The 19894-nt window shown below is 40.1% G+C and overlaps 1 protein-coding gene across 2 annotated transcripts in view; it reads right to left on the bottom strand.

The window, feature by feature from the left end:
- Window positions 1–19894, bottom strand: part of SRGAP1 (SLIT-ROBO Rho GTPase activating protein 1) — a gene marked incomplete at both ends in the record, with an annotated part of 272809 nt that overhangs the window by 49799 nt on the left and 203116 nt on the right. The window contains 4 exons of one of the 2 annotated variants that reach the window (XM_079715252.1): window positions 1221–1323; window positions 5014–5041; window positions 11380–11464; window positions 11908–12105. In XM_079715252.1, the coding sequence (XP_079571378.1) occupies window positions 1221–1323; window positions 5014–5041; window positions 11380–11464; window positions 11908–12105 (414 nt within the window). Of the gene's footprint in view, window positions 1–679; window positions 714–1220; window positions 1324–5013; window positions 5042–11379; window positions 11465–11907; window positions 12106–19894 lie in introns of both variants that reach the window. The other variant, XM_079715253.1, reaches the window with a different exon arrangement.

Below are 19894 nucleotides of genomic sequence, written 5' to 3'. Positions count from 1 at the left end.
CGGTCGCGCAGGCTCAGCGGCCACGGCTCACGGGCCTAGCCGCTCCGCGGCATGTGGGATCTTCCCGGACCGGGGCACGAACCCATGTCCCCTGCATCGGCAGGCGGACTCCCAACCACTGCGCCACCAGGGAAGCCCCACATACATTTTTTAACGATTAGTGTACATATCCAATAAAAAATCTGTCTTTAAAGAAAGCAAGACAGCTGTAACATATTGTTAACGGGGGTTATCAATGATGTGGTTTCCTGTATAAATTTAGTCTTCAGAAACACTGCATCCCATGTCATAAAATGTTAGCTATGGAAGAGTAAGTTCTTCTCTTTTTTTGTATAATTTACATGAGGGTCCAAAATCCAGTATTAAATGTACATTTGTATTTAACATTGACTCTCCTTAATAAAAGCCCCTGACCCAAATTTAGTATGTTTGCCAAATACATAATGTAAAACCTAAGAGTTTATCCAGTTTTACTAGAGAACTACTCCTCTTAAATCAGTGTTTGAGTCCTATGATTCTTTTCTAAGTAAAGCTATTTATAAACCTGTCTAATTTCCAACTGCAAACACTTTTCTTTTAAAGACCTTAAAAAGTCTAATTAAAGCCAAGCATGACTGTGATTTGAAAATGATATCAAGAGTGAAAGAGGCTGTGCCCTCGCTTCCCTCGAGCACTATACCTGATGTCTCGCGTGTGAATTCCTTCGTCCTCGGCTAGAAGCGTTATCAGAAATACAGGATGAAAAAGACAGAGTAAACACAGCAGAGATCCAGATACAGACCACAGGGTCCTACAATTTATCCAATATAATGAATTCCTCAAGTCATGGGAAATCGAAACTCGTTGTGCTTCAGAGCTAGCTTAACGATGGACTTTAGATATATTTTGTGCCACCTCATTTGCATGAGTAGAAACAAAACATTTTATCAGGTAGCTCTTTTCCTTTTTGTACAAATTATGGCTTTTTTTTTTTTTTTTAAGAAAGAGGACTTTCTCTTTTGCCAGTATAATAATACCCACATTTATTCCCTCTTCTGAAGGCACTCAAACCAAATATTCTTTCCTCTCTCTGACTTCAGGAAATATTATATTGATTTTCTGGGAAAGCAAAGAGCCCCAGGACAGACTTGGACATAATGACCTGCCTCCTTTTATGAGAGGCTGAGACCATTATAGTAAGAAGCGTGGAGATCAGCCACCCAGATGGCTGGTGCCAGTACCTTGATGAATGTTTCCAAATCCCCATTAAACAACTTAGCATTATACTGTGAGCGGGGTCTGGACTTCCTGTGTTTCTGGGGCTTAGGGGGAACATTTGGAGGCCTAAGAGAGGGAATATAATTACTGAGCATGACAGAAATCAAACAATAAATGAAACACCCATAGGTCACATCAAAATTACAAAACACAGGGATTCTTGTGTTCCTTCCCCACCCCTACCCACAGAGGAAAACAGTCCTCTCCTTTCCCATTTATTTACTTTTACTTATATATCAAAACCCATACCAGCTATTCAATCAGACTCTTCTTTTCTTGTATGTTGCAGTTGACATTTGTTTGCTAGTTTGTTTTAAAGCAGTCATCATAAACAAATGGAATTAACTGCGAGCTATTTGGCCAAGAGTTACAAACCGAGGTTTGTGTTATTCGGCTTACAAGTCACACAGAAGACAACAGGTCATAAAAATTAGGACTCTGATAGATCCCAATAGAGAAATTAAATGTAATATTTTTAGTTACAACATAATTCTTCAATGCAAATAACATGACATCTGTTTGATAGCCCTCAGGCAATGAATGGGATTTTATTTTATGCAAAAGTAGCTATTAATGGGTCACAAGTGAAAAACAGAGTTTTGTTTCAGTGGGGGGCAGTGGGTCCAGGCTCACATGAATTGTTATTTCTTTAAAACAGACTAGCTCATCACCTATTTGTAGAGCATTAAGATGCACCCATTTATTCTTTTCTGGACTCTCTCCATCTCCAGTCTGCTTGCTTTGATGGATAAGTCAGTCTCTCTGGCATATGCACATCCAGGGTACCACGTACCATATTTAGAAACCCTGCATCATCTTGCTCTGTAACTGGAGAGAGGGAACCTCTTCCGCCCTCTCCCTTTACGGCAAAGAGGGCCAGGATTACGTGACTCAACTTCAACAACTGTGCTGCAAGGAATACATGGAAGAAGAATCCCAAAACTTCTCTCTGGACATTCCAATCTAAACTCCTTCTTAACTGGAAGGCTGGTTTGAGGATGTACACCACACTTGGAAATCAGGTAAAGCCCTTTATTAAGCTGCAAACTCTCTAGGAAGAATTGCCTTTTCAGTTCATTAAAGTTCTGAAAGACCAGTTTAGAAACAAAAGCCCAAGAGTTTATGTAGAAGCCTGGCTAGCTTCCTAAGGTATTATCATAGCAATCAAGAGAGGTAGGGGAACAAACTTGCTGATACCGCCTTCCATAGCCAAATTCTAAGGCCCTCCCAACAGCTGGGCTCCTATGACTAATGGGGTATTCAGCAAGCAACACCTGAAGCTCCATGGTGCTTGAGAGGTTAAAAGGAGCCCTTGCAAGTGCCTAGAAGCAAACATGGAAAATTTCACCAAGCAGCAAGTCATAATCTGCCACTGCTGAAGTTTCTGAAATCTTGTCTATATACCGAATTCTGTGCCATTCACAGAGGAAAGGATCTAGTAGGTATAAACAAACAAAACAACTGCCCACCAAGGAATTTAACCATATGTGCTTGATTTCATCCACTCTTTTCATTATTTTAGAAGTATTTTAAAATATAGACTTTATTTTTACTCAGGTATGGTGAGGCAACGGATCAGAAGACAACTGTTATTGGGAAGACTGTTTGTTACTCACAGTTCCCAGGAGTTGGGGGCCTGCTACTACGTGGGGGTGGGGGGGCACACGCAGAAGCACCAAGGCCGCTCAGGAGGAAGGAGGAACGAGGGAAACTGTGAGCCTTTGTTGCGGTTCCCATGGGAAGGAACAGGCAAGGCAGGGTAAGTAGGTTTAGGATTGGCTAGTTCTTGAATACTTTTGGTGGGCCCTGGGGGCACGGGAGCGGTCCCTATTTGTCTGGTACCTGGCCTTTGGGTGACTGGGGAAGAGGAACAGTGGCCCTGAGGTGAAGGCTTGATAAAGGAGGTGGCTGAGAGTCTAGGCTCTGGACTGGTTGCTTTGTACACAAAAGGCACACTTGTAAGCAAGCCCTTTACTATCTCTAGGAATTGACTGACTCTCAGAGGGGGAGTCCCTCCAGGGTCAGTAAGGCCCCAAGATATCAAAGCATCAAATACAGGAACTAGAAAATGTGGTTATTACAACAAGGTCCAAAGAACTTCACATTTAATGCTATCTGGAGCAGCTGATGAAGCTAAGGGAATAGGAACACAGGCTCATTTTGTTTGGTTACTGATTAGTGGGGACAAGCAAATGTTGTAGCTAGAGCCAAAGCCCCCAGTGGCACTGGATAATTACTCCTGCATCACTGAGAGATGCCGAGAAACTCCTTGCTGGGGCTAACGGAGAGATGCCTTTTGAGTCTTCTCCCAAAAGCCTGAAAATTGCCTCTCTTGACACATCAAAAGTATGAGACAAATATGAAGATACTAAAGCTGTGAGAGGGATTTGAGGTTAAAATAAACTGCCTGAGTGCTTATCAAGGTACTTTCCATGGCAGAGTTGGCTCGGCAGGCAGACTGGTGCACTGATGGATCTGGCTCTACCACGTACACATCAGGTGAACAGATTCTACATTCATTCAACATTCGAATTGTATGACTCCTTCTGGTTGTGTGCCTGCCACACAACTTCCAGATAATCTGGCTTTCTAGGTAGAATGCCCATGTGGATGAGAGGAAGTACCAGTCAGGATGATGTGAATATCAAGTCTGTTGGGCAACTACAGCCCTCATTGCAAATATATATTTGCACTCCTTCCTTTAAAAAAATCTTTTTAAAAATTGCCTTACATTAATTATAATTTAGAAACAGGTAAAATAGTTGATAATGCAAAGGGACACTATTTGTGAAAAAAGCCACATATTACTATGCAGGAGTAATATGCCTCTTTGTCACTGACATAGGGAAGAAAAACCTCAGTATTTTCATAAAGTTTAGACAAGTCAGTAGCTGTATCTTCCTAGTTGGTTCACCGAGAAGTAAGAGGGGTTTCCTTTTGAATAAACTGCCTAGCAGGAACATTGCAGAACCTTAAAATCAACTTGCCAGTTACTGCAACAGACACACCAGTGTTCTAAATGCCTCCTACCTCAAAGAGAACTCAATTTTAAAAGTGTAAAGTCTTGCTATGTCAATTAGAATAATTTCTGGCTGTTGTACAAATGCTGACAGAGAAAAATAAAAGTTGCCACAAACTTTCCCCACCCCAAATCAGAACCTGCTTCCAAAAAGGCTTTTCCTTCTCAGCAGTAGCATCAAAATCCTTCTAAGAATTTTAACAAAGGGGAGAAAAAGGAAGAAAAAAAGAAAGAAAGTGCAATATGATACTAGGCATTAAAAGTCAAATTTTTAAAGTAAACCAAACAAGGGCAGAGCTAAAATCCTAAGAGTATTCAACATAGCTCTAGTTTTTATACATCATACGGGAGCAAGAAGTAACTAACACAGTAGATATGTGCATAATATTGCTTGTTAATTAAATTATCAAATCAAAAATCCTATCAGACTCTTTCTAGAAACTTAAAGTGTTTTGGATTAGATAAATCAAACCCATTCAATTTATGTCTTTTTTTTTTTTTTTAACTGAGGCTGCTCATTAAAGAGCTTTACAATTCCAGTGGGAAACCCTCAGATCTTCCAGAGCAAATCTGCTTTTGTGAGAACCCCAAACACTTCATGTAACTGTTTTGTCAAGCCCAAACTATCTTCCATGTTCATTAACAAAATATCTTCATTCACGCAGCATTTAAATGGTTGCTTGTTAAAAGAGAGAAGAGAGTGAGACGCAATAAGTTATGATAAAATATTTTCCTACCTTGTAGTCATATATTCAGCTCTATGACCTGCAGAAAAAAAAAATTAAAATAAGTCAACTGAATGGCATCCGTGCAGTGCACTGGGCAATCTTTTGTATCATCTGTCCCTTGATTTATGATGCTGAGTTTATAATAACTTACACATTTTATGGTGGAGAGCATGAAGACAGTATATAAAGATAGACAAAAAATTCAAAGTAAATATTTCATAAAATCTATACATAAAATTTAATAAATTCTATAGATTAGAGAAACATATTTCACTTGGCAATATGAGGCAGGGAGTTTTATTTTTTATTATTATTTTTTAAATCAAGAAATAGCTGTGTGATTTTTTTTTTTAGTTTTTTGGCCGTGCCATGTGGTATGTGGGATCTTAGTTCCCTGACCAGGGATTGAACCTGAGTCCCCTGCAGTGGAAGCTCAGAGTCTTAACCACTGGACCACCAGGGAAGCTCCTGCTTGATCTTAACTGTAAGTTCAAAGATGAAATACAAATAAAACACATCCAAGATTTGAATGTTAGTTATTCCCCGTCTTGATTGATACTTGTGAGAGAGAAGCAGGGGGTCACGTAGGGTTAGGAGAACTCAATTTCCTTTAGATTAAATTGGTGTTTATTCTATAATATGAAATCAGGGAGAGAAGTTGCACTTTATAGTCGGAAATGACATTTGCAGATATTAACGTACAAGGACATTGAATTATGCTACATTCCACCAACTTGTAAGCTAAAAGCCTTTCACAGAATTCTCTGTCACTTAAAACATGAGGTTCTTATACATTCGGGCTTCTTGATTTGTTTTAAATAACAGCTCTGTATTTTTGTGGTGCTCCTACAAACTGAGGTAATTTCAAGTTTGAATATGTCTATAGGTTGCTGTCTGTTCTCTCTTATATTTAGGGTGGAGCAGTGGGAGAGTTAAACCATTCAACTGGTTTATTTGCAAAATGATGATACGGTCCTGAAACAGCCTGAAAATACAGCTGGCAGAGAAGGGTCATGTTGCAGCACAAACAGGTGAGACCAGCCCATCGTATCACAATGCAGTGATTCAGGCTTGTACGGCAAGGCCAATGTAACAATCCATAGAGAGAGCTGCCTGGCTGGGAATGGTGAATGAACACTGCCAGGCTGCAACGAGTCTTTTACTCTATCATCTGCTTTTGAATAACAAGTGACATAAATGATTTGGCTAATACCTATTTACTAAACAAGGGGCACCAGTTCATATCAGAGAACACCTTTCTCAAACAGATCCAGGCTACTGTTAGTCTTGGTAGAATCTGTCCTTGGCCATGACTTGGGATTGGGGTCGGGGGAAAGGAGAAAAATCTGATTTTTCCTCCACTACCCAGTTCTACCTATCATTTAACTGGAAGTCCCTTCCTTCTGCTGGCCTTCTGCTATTTTGGGGAACAAGAAAAAAGAGACGGTGGACACAGAACTCCAGAAGAATTTATAGCTATTTCTAAGTGGGAGAGGTCTATGAAAGCGGAGAGAGCAGACAGTGAGCTGAGTGTGATGTCTTACGGGATAGCCTTCAGCAAGAAGCTGGCTATACAGGGTTAAAGCACAAGGAGAAGACAGGGCTGGAGATTAAGATTTAAAGAGTTGCCACCCTTTAGGTTGTGCTGGGGCCATGGGAGCTAGCTGAGATCACCCAGGGCGAGTCAGTAGAATGAACAAAGGATGGAAGGCAGAGAAAATAGCTGGCATGTGCTGTATTATATTCTGCCATGCTGCATACTTTATTACAACATAAAAGTATGACATAAACTACATATGTATCAGTAACAACAATAAAAACAGCAATGTCTAACATTTATTAGACACTGTTCTAAGCACTTTCTCTATAGTAACTCACAATTTTCACAACTTTATGAAGTAGGTACTATTACTATTTTTATTTTACAGAAGAGACTGAGCATAGAGGGCAAGTGACTTGCCCAAGGTCACATGGTCAGTATGTGGTGGGTCTGGCACTAAGGCTCAGGTTTGTTTTAATTCTAGATCTGAGCTCCCAAGTAATATTGTGTGGGCCAAAAAGTTCGTTCTGTTTTAAGTAAAAATAAAAGACATTTTTTCATTTTTGCCAAGAATTTTATTGCACAGTGTATTCACTAACCGAACGATCTTTTGGGCCAATCCAATACATTGTAAAATGTTAAGTCTTTTGTTTTCCCCAGCAAATACTCTGAAAGATCCTAGAAGACAGGTAGAGACTATGGCTTACATATCTGTCCACCTCATATGGCTAAAACCAAATACAAAATACTGAAGATTTAATAAATTAATTATTAAACAAATATAATATCTATCAAAGAGAATCACAGAGGTTAATAACTTTCAAGTGATTCAATGATAAAGATGTTAATGATAATTCCTTAGAAATGAAATGCTTTATAATGTTTAAATTTTGCTATTTTGTTAGAATATCCCAACTGAATATTCATTAGAGTTAGAAAAAGATTATATAAAATGGCTTAAAATCATTTTGCTCCATCCATCCATGGTTAGTAGTATTTGATAAAAAATTAAAAACCTATAAAAGATACATTTTGATTAATGAGTCAAGAGCAAGCTTTGCAAGAACTATCATTCATAGTATAACTGCCACCACCACATCCATCGTTTTTTTCTGCTAATAGTACTGACTGTGACTTAACTGATGAATGAGGTTTTATTTTCAATCAGTATCATCATTAATAGATCAATAACACGCAAGCTTAGAAGAATCTGTTTCCCAGAGAAATGTGAACGCTTCCAGTGCTCTGAGGATTGAATTTCAATCACTTTCTTTGGAAGGCTACTTAATTATTAAGAACAACAGAGAACTCCTCCTCCCACCCCAATGCAAGCCATTTGGAAGAAAAGAATGACCCATGACCCAGAATTATCTTGTTCTTGGTACAAGCACCTACTTTGACTACTTTTAAAATTTTACTTGAGAATTAGGAAGAGAATTATTTTTCATGCCCAAATGTGTTTTCTGTCCACAGAGTAAAAGGAAAAACCAAAATATTAATTTGGTTGCAATTTGAGTCCCCAAACTAGATAAAATATTTAAAATGTGCACAGCTCAAACTGAATGGAGGCACCCTAGATTTTGTCCCTAACGAATGATTGATATGGACTCCTGGTGTTACTTTTCAGCCCTTTTTCTTCCTTGAAAATACCAACTACCTGCAGTGCTTTTCTAAAAAACATAATTATTCACAATCAGCTTCTCTTTGGAAAGTATATTTGTACTCTTACTCAAAGACAGACAAAGGATTAAGTGAGGATCATCTATTCAACTCCTTTGTCCGAAACCTTATGCCTGGGTCTAGAAACAAAATAACATGGAACTCAACTTTCAGTATTAGATTTTCTATGTTCAGCAAAAATTACACTGATATTTACACCCCCTTAACTCCAAATGCTGCACTCAAAGAAGCCAATGTGAACACTAAGGCTCATTACTAAAATAGAAAAGAAAAAAAATTTCAGTGCCTCAGTTTTATAGACACATAGCTCATTTACCGTGTTCAACTGAACATCTCCAATTTAAAAACAAAGACATCACAAAATGATATAATGGTGCTGCTGAAGGATGATGAAGATGATGATGACGATTTTGGTCTTAACAACTCATTATGTGTTTCTATTTCAGTTGTTTTCAAAGATTTGGAATTCTGAATTTTGACAGTGCCACTTTAAGAGCCCAATCTAGTTGCTTTGCAGGGCTGTAAATCAAAGGACTTACTGGGCCACTGGTAGCCTGCCAAAAGTGAGCAGCAAGACAGGCCAAACACATGTCCGCAGTTACAGTTTCAGCTGTGTACGATCAACTGCTAAATCCCTGAGTTAGGCTCTATTTCTTTTACTATGAAGGCAGTTTTTGTAGCAATGAGCCTAGTATAACTCAGAGATGTGATTTCTACATAAAAAGTCAGGACTGTCCCCAAACACATTGTTTAATCCTGTGCTACTAACCTTAGTTGGCCAAACCCAGAGTCGGATCCCTTCTTAAGGGCTCACCATTGGATAATCTCACTGTGGGACAGGTGCCATTAATTTGCCTGGTCTCCTTTGGTGTAAGCCTATTAATGTGAACAGGGCTTGCATGGAAAGCCAAAGGGCTCACAATGGCTGAGTTAAAAGGTGGGGCACAGCCCCCATGCTCTGCTTGTCTCTGGGCAAAGCCGCCAGCAACAAGCCCATGCAGCACAACTGTGTGCTGCCAAGCCTGCATGGGGGGCAGTGCTGGGGAGCAGAGACGTCTGCAGCCAGTGGGTCTGCAGGCACTGGGTGAGAACCATCCAGTTTCTTGCACAGAATAAATCCAGTCCAGCGAACGCCTGGTACATGTGAACAAGCTTGTGTCGCTAGGACACCGGAAACCATTGAAAGTAATTACAAGATGAAGACATCCTGGCATGGAGCTCACAGGTACGATACAGCTTTACACAGTTCTGCAGCTGAAGACAGAATCTGGCATACGGATTCAGTGAACTGGCTGAAATAGAGCCCTAGCCAAAATGGCATGTAAAATAATATCAACCGGTGGGGCTTTCTCTCCAGGAGACATAAGGGAATCTACATAGAATGAGTACCATAAAACTTTCAGAATGTGATCCCAAGAGTATGAACACGTGTCTACATGCAGTGCCAAGAATGAATTCACCCACTACTTAATTCCCTCCAACTCACAATTTCTTAAATGGTGTCTCCAGTCCTGTAGGGAAGGACTTTGTGCCTATTAAGTATTCATCTGCACTGAAGATTATTTATGCTTTGGGACTGGCAACAGACCTTGGGGCATCACTGCAATATCAGGCATTTGTGAAAAGTGAAAAAAAGAAAAAAAAGACTTTACATGATATCATGAGGAGAACAAAGAAAAAAGAGGACATAACTGCTGAGGTAAGGCAACTATTCAAAGGAAAAAAAGCGCTTTTTTTTTTTTTTTTTTGCAGTACGCGGGCCTTTCACTGCTGCGGCCTCTCCCATTGCGAAGCACAGGCTCCGGACGCGCAGGCTCAGCGGCCATGGCTCACGGGCCCAGCCGCTCCGCGGCATGTGGGATCTTCCCGGACCGGGGCACGAACCCGTGTCCCCTGCATCGGCAGGCGGACTCTCAACCACTGCTCCACCAGGGAAGCCCAACTTTGCTTTTTGATTCACAGTCTAATGAAGGTTCACATATTGTATTTGGTTATTTTATTTTTTAAGACAGTTCTTAGCACTTTAAATGTTATTTGTTTTTTTTCTAAGTGAAATTGGCCTTTTATCTTAGAGTCTGTCATCCTAACTGCAACACATGGAGTTTCAGGTTATGATGATCTTTCTCCATGTGGACATTCCCAGAGGATAATGGCCCCTTGGAGGAAACCAGGAGATAAGGTGATGGAAACCCTGCTTTGTGGCTAAGGAAGGTTCTAAAATGGTAGGAGGCAAGAGTTTAGGTCAAGGGAGCAAACTCTTTTCGGCCCGAGTTATTTACACAACTCAGTCCCCTGATTTCCTCTCCCATCTGTATTCTCTTTCTTTTTTTATAACTTCCAGCAAGATCTAGTGTGAATAAAAGATAATTAGATGCATTACAGATTATGAGGTACTTACGACAGGAACTTCATTTGTGTTTTTTTTTTCCCTTTTAAATTTCATGAAGATGAAAAGGGAAGCAATAACATCTACCCCGTACCCTTTACTTTAATCCTTTTTTTTCTCCTCAGTTTTCCCATCTGTAAAAATGGGGAAATTAATAGTGCCCAGTTATATATACAGCTCAGAACAATGCCTGGCACAGAGAGAGCCTTGTGTTAGTGGTAGCTACTGTTGTTTTTGGTACCATTAGATACAGCAATATGCGTAATAGAATTCGTTTGCTTCTCAAGTAAAACCAATGCCTACTGAAAGAAAGAAAAAAAAAAATCACCCAAACTGGTTTAACTGGTTTCTAGAGTCCAAACAGGCATTAGATAGGACAACAAATACTAGTCCATTTAAACAAAAGGGGTGGGGCTGGAAGGGTGGGGAAGTCCAAGAAGGAAAGGAAGAAGTGACTGGGGGGGCGGGGTCAGCAGGTGGGAACAGGTGCGGCTCCTTCTGACTTCTCTCTTCCTAGGAGCACTGTGCTCTGAAGACCCTTCCTCTGGAGCTCTGTGTTGGCCAGATTTCCCTGTTCTGGTTAGCATCAAGCTCATAAAGAAAACAGTTCCAGGGAGAACTTGATTCTTACACAGATAAAAGCCAAATGTCAACATACAGTGTTCTCTGCTTCTTCCAGCACGAATTCACAGTTCACACTCTTCATGGAATACACACATGACGCAACATATAATCCAGGTCATCTCCCCAACTATGTCAGATAACTGACCTTCTCCAAGGGTCCTCTGCAACAAGTCATGCTTGGCTTGAAGTTTTGTGATGAGATTACTACCCTCCAAATATTCTCTGAGTTTCTGCAAAAGCAAAGATATGTTTTTAACTTAAAAAAAAATTATTCAGTGTCCAGGAACTTCCCATAGGATATCTAAAATCCAGCCACTTTTGTCTTTTAGATCATAGAACCTTGCTAAGCAAAGTGTTGTGGCATCAGCCTATTAGAGATGTGGGCTCTCAGATGCCTCCCTCCCCAGACCTACTGGAATCAGAACCTGCATTGTAACAAGCTCTCCTGGTGACATGTATGTTCATTAAATAATCTAAAAGTTCTGTTTCAGAGCAGTCCTCTTTAAATTTGTCCACATGTCAGTACTATCTCCTAAACCCTATCCCAGACCTACTGAATTGGAAACTCTGATCTTAGTAAAGAACCCCAGGTGATTCTGATGCAACTCCAGAAACAGTGCTTGGGGCCCCCAGATCTGAGCCCCAGGAGTGGCTGGGGAAGCAGCAGGCATACCATGAAGTAGAACTGCTCGGTCTCCTGCTGGTTGGCTCTTCTCTTGGCGATACTGGGCTTACTCAGGTAGGTTTCAGAGACAGTAGACTTCACAGACTCTGTGGAACGACTGTGCTGGAAGCATTCAGAAACATCGTAGTCCTCGATGGTGACCATATCTTGTATCGTCTGCAAGGTGGCCTCAGTCGTTTTCTTAACCTGGGAATAGGAGCACATTTCTCAAGTTAGTACCTTATTTCGTGAATCCCACAAACAGAAACTGCTCTGTCAGGTAGAGATGGGGGCACAGGCCCTGACCCCACCAAAGTTCAGAGTCTATTAGAGAGACAGGTAGACAGAGAGAGAGACAGGTAAACAATACCCCATGTCACCAATATAAGGAGAGGCTTTCTTCAAAATTATCCTGAGGAGGATATCACTTTATATTTGAGTTCCTGTAAATCACATGTATCACTGAGTACTCTCTCAATTACATTTTCTGTTTTAAAGGACCTTTTAAACTGAAGTGAAATTACATGCAGAAAAATGCACAAACCATAAGTGTACAGCTTTATGAATTATCACCCACTGAACACACTCATGTGACTACCACTCAGATCAAGAAATATAGCACATTATGAGTACCCTGTGCTTCTCCCAGTCACCACACACACTTTTCTGCTCCCCAGAGGTAGCTATTATCCTGATTTCTAACCTCATATATTAGTTTTGCCCTTTTAAAATACTTTATATAAATAAATGGATTCTTACAGCATATATTATTTTTGTTTTGTTTCTTTTGCTCAACTTTATGTAGTAAGATTTATTCATTTCTTGTGAGTACAGTATTTCACTGCTGAATATTCATTGTAAGAATACATCATAATTCATCCCTTTTACTGTTGATAGATGACTTATTTCTGGTTTTGGGCCACTATGAATAATACTGCTATGAACACATTTTTGTTGGGCCACACATACTTGAGTAGAATTGCTGCTTATTGGGTATTCCAGACTGTTCTAATTTGTACTCCCACCAACACAGGAGCATTCCTATTACTCCACATCCACAACAATTGGTATTGTCAGTTTTAAAATTTTAAACCATTGGGAATTCCCTGGCGGTCCAGTGGTTAGGACTACATGCTCTCATTGCCGAGGGCCAGGGTTTGGTCCCTGGTCGGGGAACTAAGATCCTGCAAGCCGTGTGGCATGGCCAAAAAAGAAAAAAAAAAAAAAATCACCTAAAAATTTAAACCACTGTGTTGGGTGTGTAGTGGTATCTTATTGTGGTTTTAATATGTATTTCTCTGATGGTTGAGATTGAGCACATTACCATATGTTGAAGGCAATTTAGATTTTCTCTCTTTGAAACAGTCTGTTAAACCTCTTGCTCAATCTTCTGTTGGGTGATGAGCCTTTCTCTTTACAGATTTGTAATACATATGTGAGTCTTTTGTTAGTTATATATGTTGCAAATATCTTTCCCCACTCTGAGCTCTGGTTTTTTACTCTTTCTATAGTGTCTAGATGAACAGTCTCTAATTTTAATGTAATCAATTTACTAATCCTTGCCTTTATAATCAGTGCCTTTTGTGTCCTATTTAAGGAACATTTTCCTATCTCATGGTCATAAAGATAATGTTCTATGTTATCTTCTAGGAGCTTTTAAATTTATCTTCCACATTTATCTTCCACAATTAGGTTGTACTCCACCTTTGCTTATCAAAGTCTAATGTAAATCAATAGCTTTATCCTTTTCCCAGACAATGTACAGAGTTTAGAACACCTTAAAACCATTTACTTTTCCTGACTTATATGCTATTTTTGTAATGTTTTATAATAGGATGTATTATATATGTAAATATTTGTATACATTTAAATATAAGACATTATTATGATAGTCAGTATTCATTTAGCTTTATCCATATATTTATTAAATTCTTTGATCTCTGTACCTTATATTTTTCAGAACACCCTTTAGAAATTCTTTTAAATATATAGTTGATTTACAATATTATGTTAGTTTCAGGTGTACAATAAAGTGATTTATATATATATATATACACACACACACATATGTATACTTTTTGAGATTCTTTTCCATTATAGGTTATTTCAAGATATTGAATAGTTTCCTGTGCTATACAGTAAATCCTTGTTGTTTATCTATTTTATATACAGTAGTGTGTATCTGTTAATCCCATACTCCTGATTTATTCCTCCCCTTCCCCTTTGGTAACTACATTTATTTTCTACATAGAAATTCTTTTTAGCATGAATCCTCTAGTGGCGAATTTTGCTTTTGTTGATTTGAAAATGTCTTCTATTTCACCTTCATTTGTGAAAGATATTTTTTCCTGGTTGGCAGTTATTTTCCTTCAGTACATTTAAAACATCACTGTACTTTCTTGTGGCTTCCATGTTCCTGTTGAATGAGAAGTTTACTATCAGCCTATCACACTTTGAATGAACCCTGCTTTCTTTCTCTGGCTGGTTTAAAAGTTTTCTACGGTTTCACTATAATGTATCTAGGTAAGGATTTTAAAAATATATTCTGCCTGGAATATTTTTGGACTTCTTGGATTATGTGGCCAGTCCTGCCCACCAGGGACCTGTCCAGTGACTTGGAAGGTGCCACACCCACCCAAGTCCTTGGTAACAGGCTCACAGACTATGGCCCATACTGTGGACCCAGCAACAGTGAATGTGATTCCTTGTCCATCGCTTTTCTTTTTTTTTCAACTTCCTTCTCAGAAACAAGAGTGTCATGGTTAAATTTGGAATTATCGGGAAGAATAAAGGATGTGACAGAAGCCACCAGATACAATGGCTGGGACTATGTATTATCCCATGGGACACTCCCGATAAGAATAACACCAGCTTCTGACACACACACAAGCCATATTAATAAGTCACAAGGGGGAACATAATGAAGCAAATATGAAACAGCTAATATGAGGCTTGTAATGACACCCCATTAGTAGCAAGGAAACATAGTTGGGTTTGGTAGAAGGAGAGGCCAAAAACATAATAAGGAATTATGAAAAACCCAAAGAACATGCTGTACTGGAGGAGTGTCCAGGTGGCCTGAACTCTGAGAGATTTCTGTGGCCTTCTGTAGACTGCCTCTTTTGGCTTTCTTCTCCCAGGACATTACAATTATTAGAGAAAACAAGAAGTTTCTTTCTCCAAACACACTGATTTAGTTTTCTAGGGCTGCCATAACAAAGTGCCACATGCTGTGTGGCTTAAACAACAGAAATGTATTGCCTCATAGTTTTGGAGGCTGGAAGTCTGAGATCAAGGTGTGGCCAGGGTTGGTGCCTTCTGAGGCCGTGATGGAAGGAGCTGTTCTAGCCCTGCCTCCTCGGCTTACAGACAGCCGGCATCTTCTCTCTCTGTCTCTTCATATTGTCTTCTGTGTTTCTGTGTTCAAATTTCCCCTTAACATAAGGACATCAGTCACACTGGTTACGCCCACCCTAATGACCTCACTTTAACTTGATTACCTCTGTGAGGACCCTATCTTCAAATAAGGTCACATTCTGAAGTACTGATGGTTAGGACTTCAACATATGAATTTGGGGGGAACACAATTCAACCCCTAACACGCACCACGCTATTTCATGGCACTGTGCCTTGTACCTTGCACCTGGTGCAGGCCTATTCATCCTTTAAGACTTATCATTCCATCTGTGCAGGTGACCCCTAGCCCTGTCCTCCCCTCCCCACTTAACTACTCCCTCCTCGCCACCACTGACCTTGTATGTGTTTCAATCAGAGCACTGTATCCTTTCAGATGTATCAAAAATTAGCAGAAAGAGACCACACACATATAAACTGGATTAATGCCACAGTTAATTAGCCAGGGGTACAGAAACTTATTGCCAGCAGAGGCCACAGAAGGCAGTAGCAGCGGCAGAGCACTTCCCTTGCTCCTGGTACCTTAACAGGGGGTACAGGTGCCAGTGACCCTGTCACTGCTGGGTAAGGTGTTACCAGATTTAGAAAAACAGTCCAATTTTTGCTGCTCTTCCCCCTGCTTCTGGAGAAGGGTCATGTCACCATTCCAGAGGAATTCACACTAGTAACCTACACACTTGCATTTAAGGTGATGTTTACAAATACCAGGCTCTCCTGACTTCTGAACAAAATTCATTCTCAGCAATGATACAACTGAATCCGAAGAAGAGAACATCATCATTGCTTAGAGCTCTCTGAACAACATTTCTGCTTCAGTCATGTCTCAGAAAGCCTGTTTTCCTGAAGCCCACCTGGACTCTGACTTAATGACCCTTCTGGGTGGACCCTTTGCTAAGAGTGGTCTGAGGAGCATGATCCCCAATCCATTCCTCACCAGCACCTACACCACACTGTTTAGAAGGCCTCTGTTTTCTATCTCCAGCGGGAGCACCTTGAGGTCAGGGACAGCTTATTAACTAGCACAGTGCATGGAATACAGCAGATTCTTAAGATGGCGGTGAAAACGAACTGAATGAACGGTGGAAGTTGGAGTCATCCTCCTTCCAAATTGATAAGATGCCAGAGAAATGCTCAGCACACACCAACAACGTGGGGTTTCCTCGCTGACAGTCATCCTGAACTCTGCCATTTTCTTCCAGATGCCCTACCCCATCCATCACTTTTAGACACTTTCTAGAAACTCTCCTCATTCCGCTTGGTATTCTTCTGGATCAAGGCCCTCTCTTCAGTGAGTTAAGGCTTATTTGAAACAAACAAACAAACAAACAAAACACACACACACACACACACACACACACACACACACACACAGAGCTTCTAAAAACAGGCGTTTCCAGTGAGAAACAGTTGATCCTGTTTTCAATTTTGGCCGAGATGATGCTATCATTTAAGGGATAAATGGCAGTTTTCTTTTGTTTGGGCTTTTACTGTCAACCTCATCAGTTGAAGGTTTCAAACAAGTAAGAAACACTTAAGTTAAAATGAAGTTAAAACCACACAAGTCATCAGACACAGCAATAATGATTAAGTGGTTATCAAGCTTCACTTCTTAAACCAACTGCCCCTAAGGGTTTGATCAATGATGTATATGACTTGAGATTCTGCCGCAGTCATCGACTGGTATTATGGGAAATTTGATGGGGGGGAAACGTGATTTTTCTACCCTAAGTAGAAATGTAAGCAGATAGGTTAGGGGGGTCCCTGGAGAAAGAGAACCAGGAATGGATGGCTTTCTTGACATAAGAGAAGCCATTTTAGCCTAAGCCACTTTGTGATCTAAGCCTGGCCACAATGCTTGCCCTTGAACAGGTCTCAGTAACCAAGGATCTCAAGGGAACAAAGGAATGCAGGAACAAAGAAAAGGCAGTCAAACACTAGGCAGTGATAAAGCAGAGTCCTAGTTCCTCCTCAAGGGATATACATAATGTATCTTTGAGTTCTGCAGGAACTAAGGCCCCTGCCCAGGTGGAGGATGGAAAGAGGATGTTGACCCTCCTGACCTCAATCAACTAAACTTGGACTCTGTTGACTTTTGCCCCCTATTCTATGCTGAATTCTCCTCTGCTCAAACCTCTTCAGGAATATGCATGTACCTTTAGCTTAAAACTTCCCCAATTCTTGCTGTTGGGGAGTCATTGCTTTGGGAAGGATGCCCAGTATTCTCCTTACTTGCTGCAAGTAATAACAAATCCTTCCTTCTCCTGCGCTTCGGCTTGGTTGTGTCTTTTGGCTACACTCCCACCAAGAGGTGAACCCAGTTTTCGGGTAACAGAAAGTATAACCAAGATATCTCTTACTTCCCTCAATTACCCGTGCCATGAAAATTATCTCACGTTTGTCTAAAATCTTGTTCATTATTGTTGAAAATATCCTGTGTAAGGATTATATTTGGGAATAGCCTGTGAAATACTCCCTAGTAAACTGTTGGTGAAAGATTTTAAGTGGTGCTAGGAAAATTTATATGCTCATTAAACATTGTTGCAAATAACTGAAGAATTAATTACAGACTACTCTCTTTTCTATTCCCTTCAGGGGGATAAATCTACTATAACAAGAGAAATTAGTTGTTTTATGTGTGAGAAGGTTTTACTCATAGCACAGAAGTGACATGCTTATGAAAGCTCTATTTTCTGGAGCAAATATTGGGACAAAGGGTCTGAAAATGGGGCAAACTACTTAAAAATAAGACTGTCCTAAAGAAAAGAGAGGCCTAATTGCTGTACTTATGCAATTCATTTTCCTTTTCTTTGGCTTTGATAAAGGTGAGACAGGAGGGAAGGGGGCAGGGCACAACCGTTAAAAGAATGACACAGCCATTGAGGATACGACAAAAACTGGTTAGAACCAACTAGGCCCAAGATGGCAGAAGATACAACTCCCAGTAGACCTTGAGCCTCATCAGACGCTGACTGTAATACACTAGCATACGCCAAACAACACACCCACAGGCGCCATGACACTTCTGAGGGCCACCATAAAGCCCAAAAAGTGGAAGTGCGTGGTGGCCCAATTCCTGGGAATCCCTGCCCCTTCCCCAAAATAGAATACACCTCCCACTTGTTAGCCTATGAAATTACCCAGCCCCAAAAAACTAATCACCCTGGGCTGCTTCTGAGACAACAGCATTCTGCCTATGGAATGTGTATCTCTCTAAATAAACTCTCTTTCACTTTACCTTGGCTCACTTTTGAATTCTTTCCTGTGTGAAGCCAAGGACCCTCACTTGGCAGCCCGTCCCAGGAACTCGCCTGAAACCTGGGACATGACCATCCTCTTGCACCCCATTCTCCTGCAACAAAGGGAGGAATGAGGAACTCTAAGGAAAGGGAAATGTGATCTATGGGGAATTACTCCAGAGGCTAGCTTTGAAAGAAAGGAGCCACAGCAATGACCCCCTAAGCTGAAATCCCTATGACAAAGGTTAAAAGTAAAATTTTTCCTTCCCTTCCCTTTCCTTTCCTTCCTTCTTTCTTTTCCCTTGCAGTTTTATTGAGATATAATTGACAGGGCAATAATAAAGTCCACAGCATACTGATTTGACTTAACATACATCACGAAATGATGACTGCAATAAGTTTAGTGAACATCCATCATCTCACCGATACAAAATAAAAAAAGTAAAAAGGATTTACTCCCAACAAATTTTACACATAACACACAGCAGTGTTAATTATGTTAACCATGTTGCACATTACATCCCTAGTAATAATTTATCTTATAAATGGAAGTTTGTACCTTTTGATGACCTTCATCCAACTCCCCCTCTCCCCCAGCCCCTCTCTTTTTCTGTAAATTTGGTCTGTTTTTGTAGTATAATTGACCTACAGCACCATGTTAGTTCCTGGCATACAACATAGTGATTTGAAATTTCTACACATTACAAAATGATCACCATCTTAAGTCTAGTTACCATCTGTCACATATCACAAAGATATCACATAGTTATTGACTATATTCCTCATTCTGTACATTTCATCCCTTTGACTCATTTATTTTGTAACTGGAAGTCTGTACCTCTTAATCTCCCTATTTCACTTGAACTTTCAGAAAGTGGACATGGCTGTGTAACATTAGGTTGGAAAGACTTTGGAAACTGTGTATAGTGAGAAAGGTATAAATGATCATTTAGATTTAGGTTGCTTTCAAAGTGTTGTCTTTAAAAATAATGTTTATTAATGTTTCACTTCAAAGTTGTAATAAACAGTTATACTTTTAAGTAAAAAAAAAAAAATTGGGGAATAGAGTTGTGTGGGCAGCAGTCCCTGCTCTAATTCTATGGGCACAATACACAGCGAACCTAATAATATATATTTGTGGACCGACTGACTGAAAGTTGGAATCATAAGGCTAAGGTATCACCGATGCAAGTTCACGGCATAATGAAACTGAAAGCTCATTTTAAAAGGTTTAACAGGCAAATGTAAAGTTTTTTACATTTGAACTCCACAGTTCATTTACTGTGAAGTGACAGTAAATGTCACAATCCATTATCAATCTGCATCAACCACAAATTTTATCAAGC

This window comes from Hyperoodon ampullatus (genome assembly GCF_949752795.1).
Source record: "Hyperoodon ampullatus genome assembly, chromosome: 11".
NCBI classification, from domain to species: domain Eukaryota; kingdom Metazoa; phylum Chordata; class Mammalia; order Artiodactyla; family Ziphiidae; genus Hyperoodon; species Hyperoodon ampullatus.
This window is presented reverse-complemented; position numbering and strand designations above follow the sequence as displayed.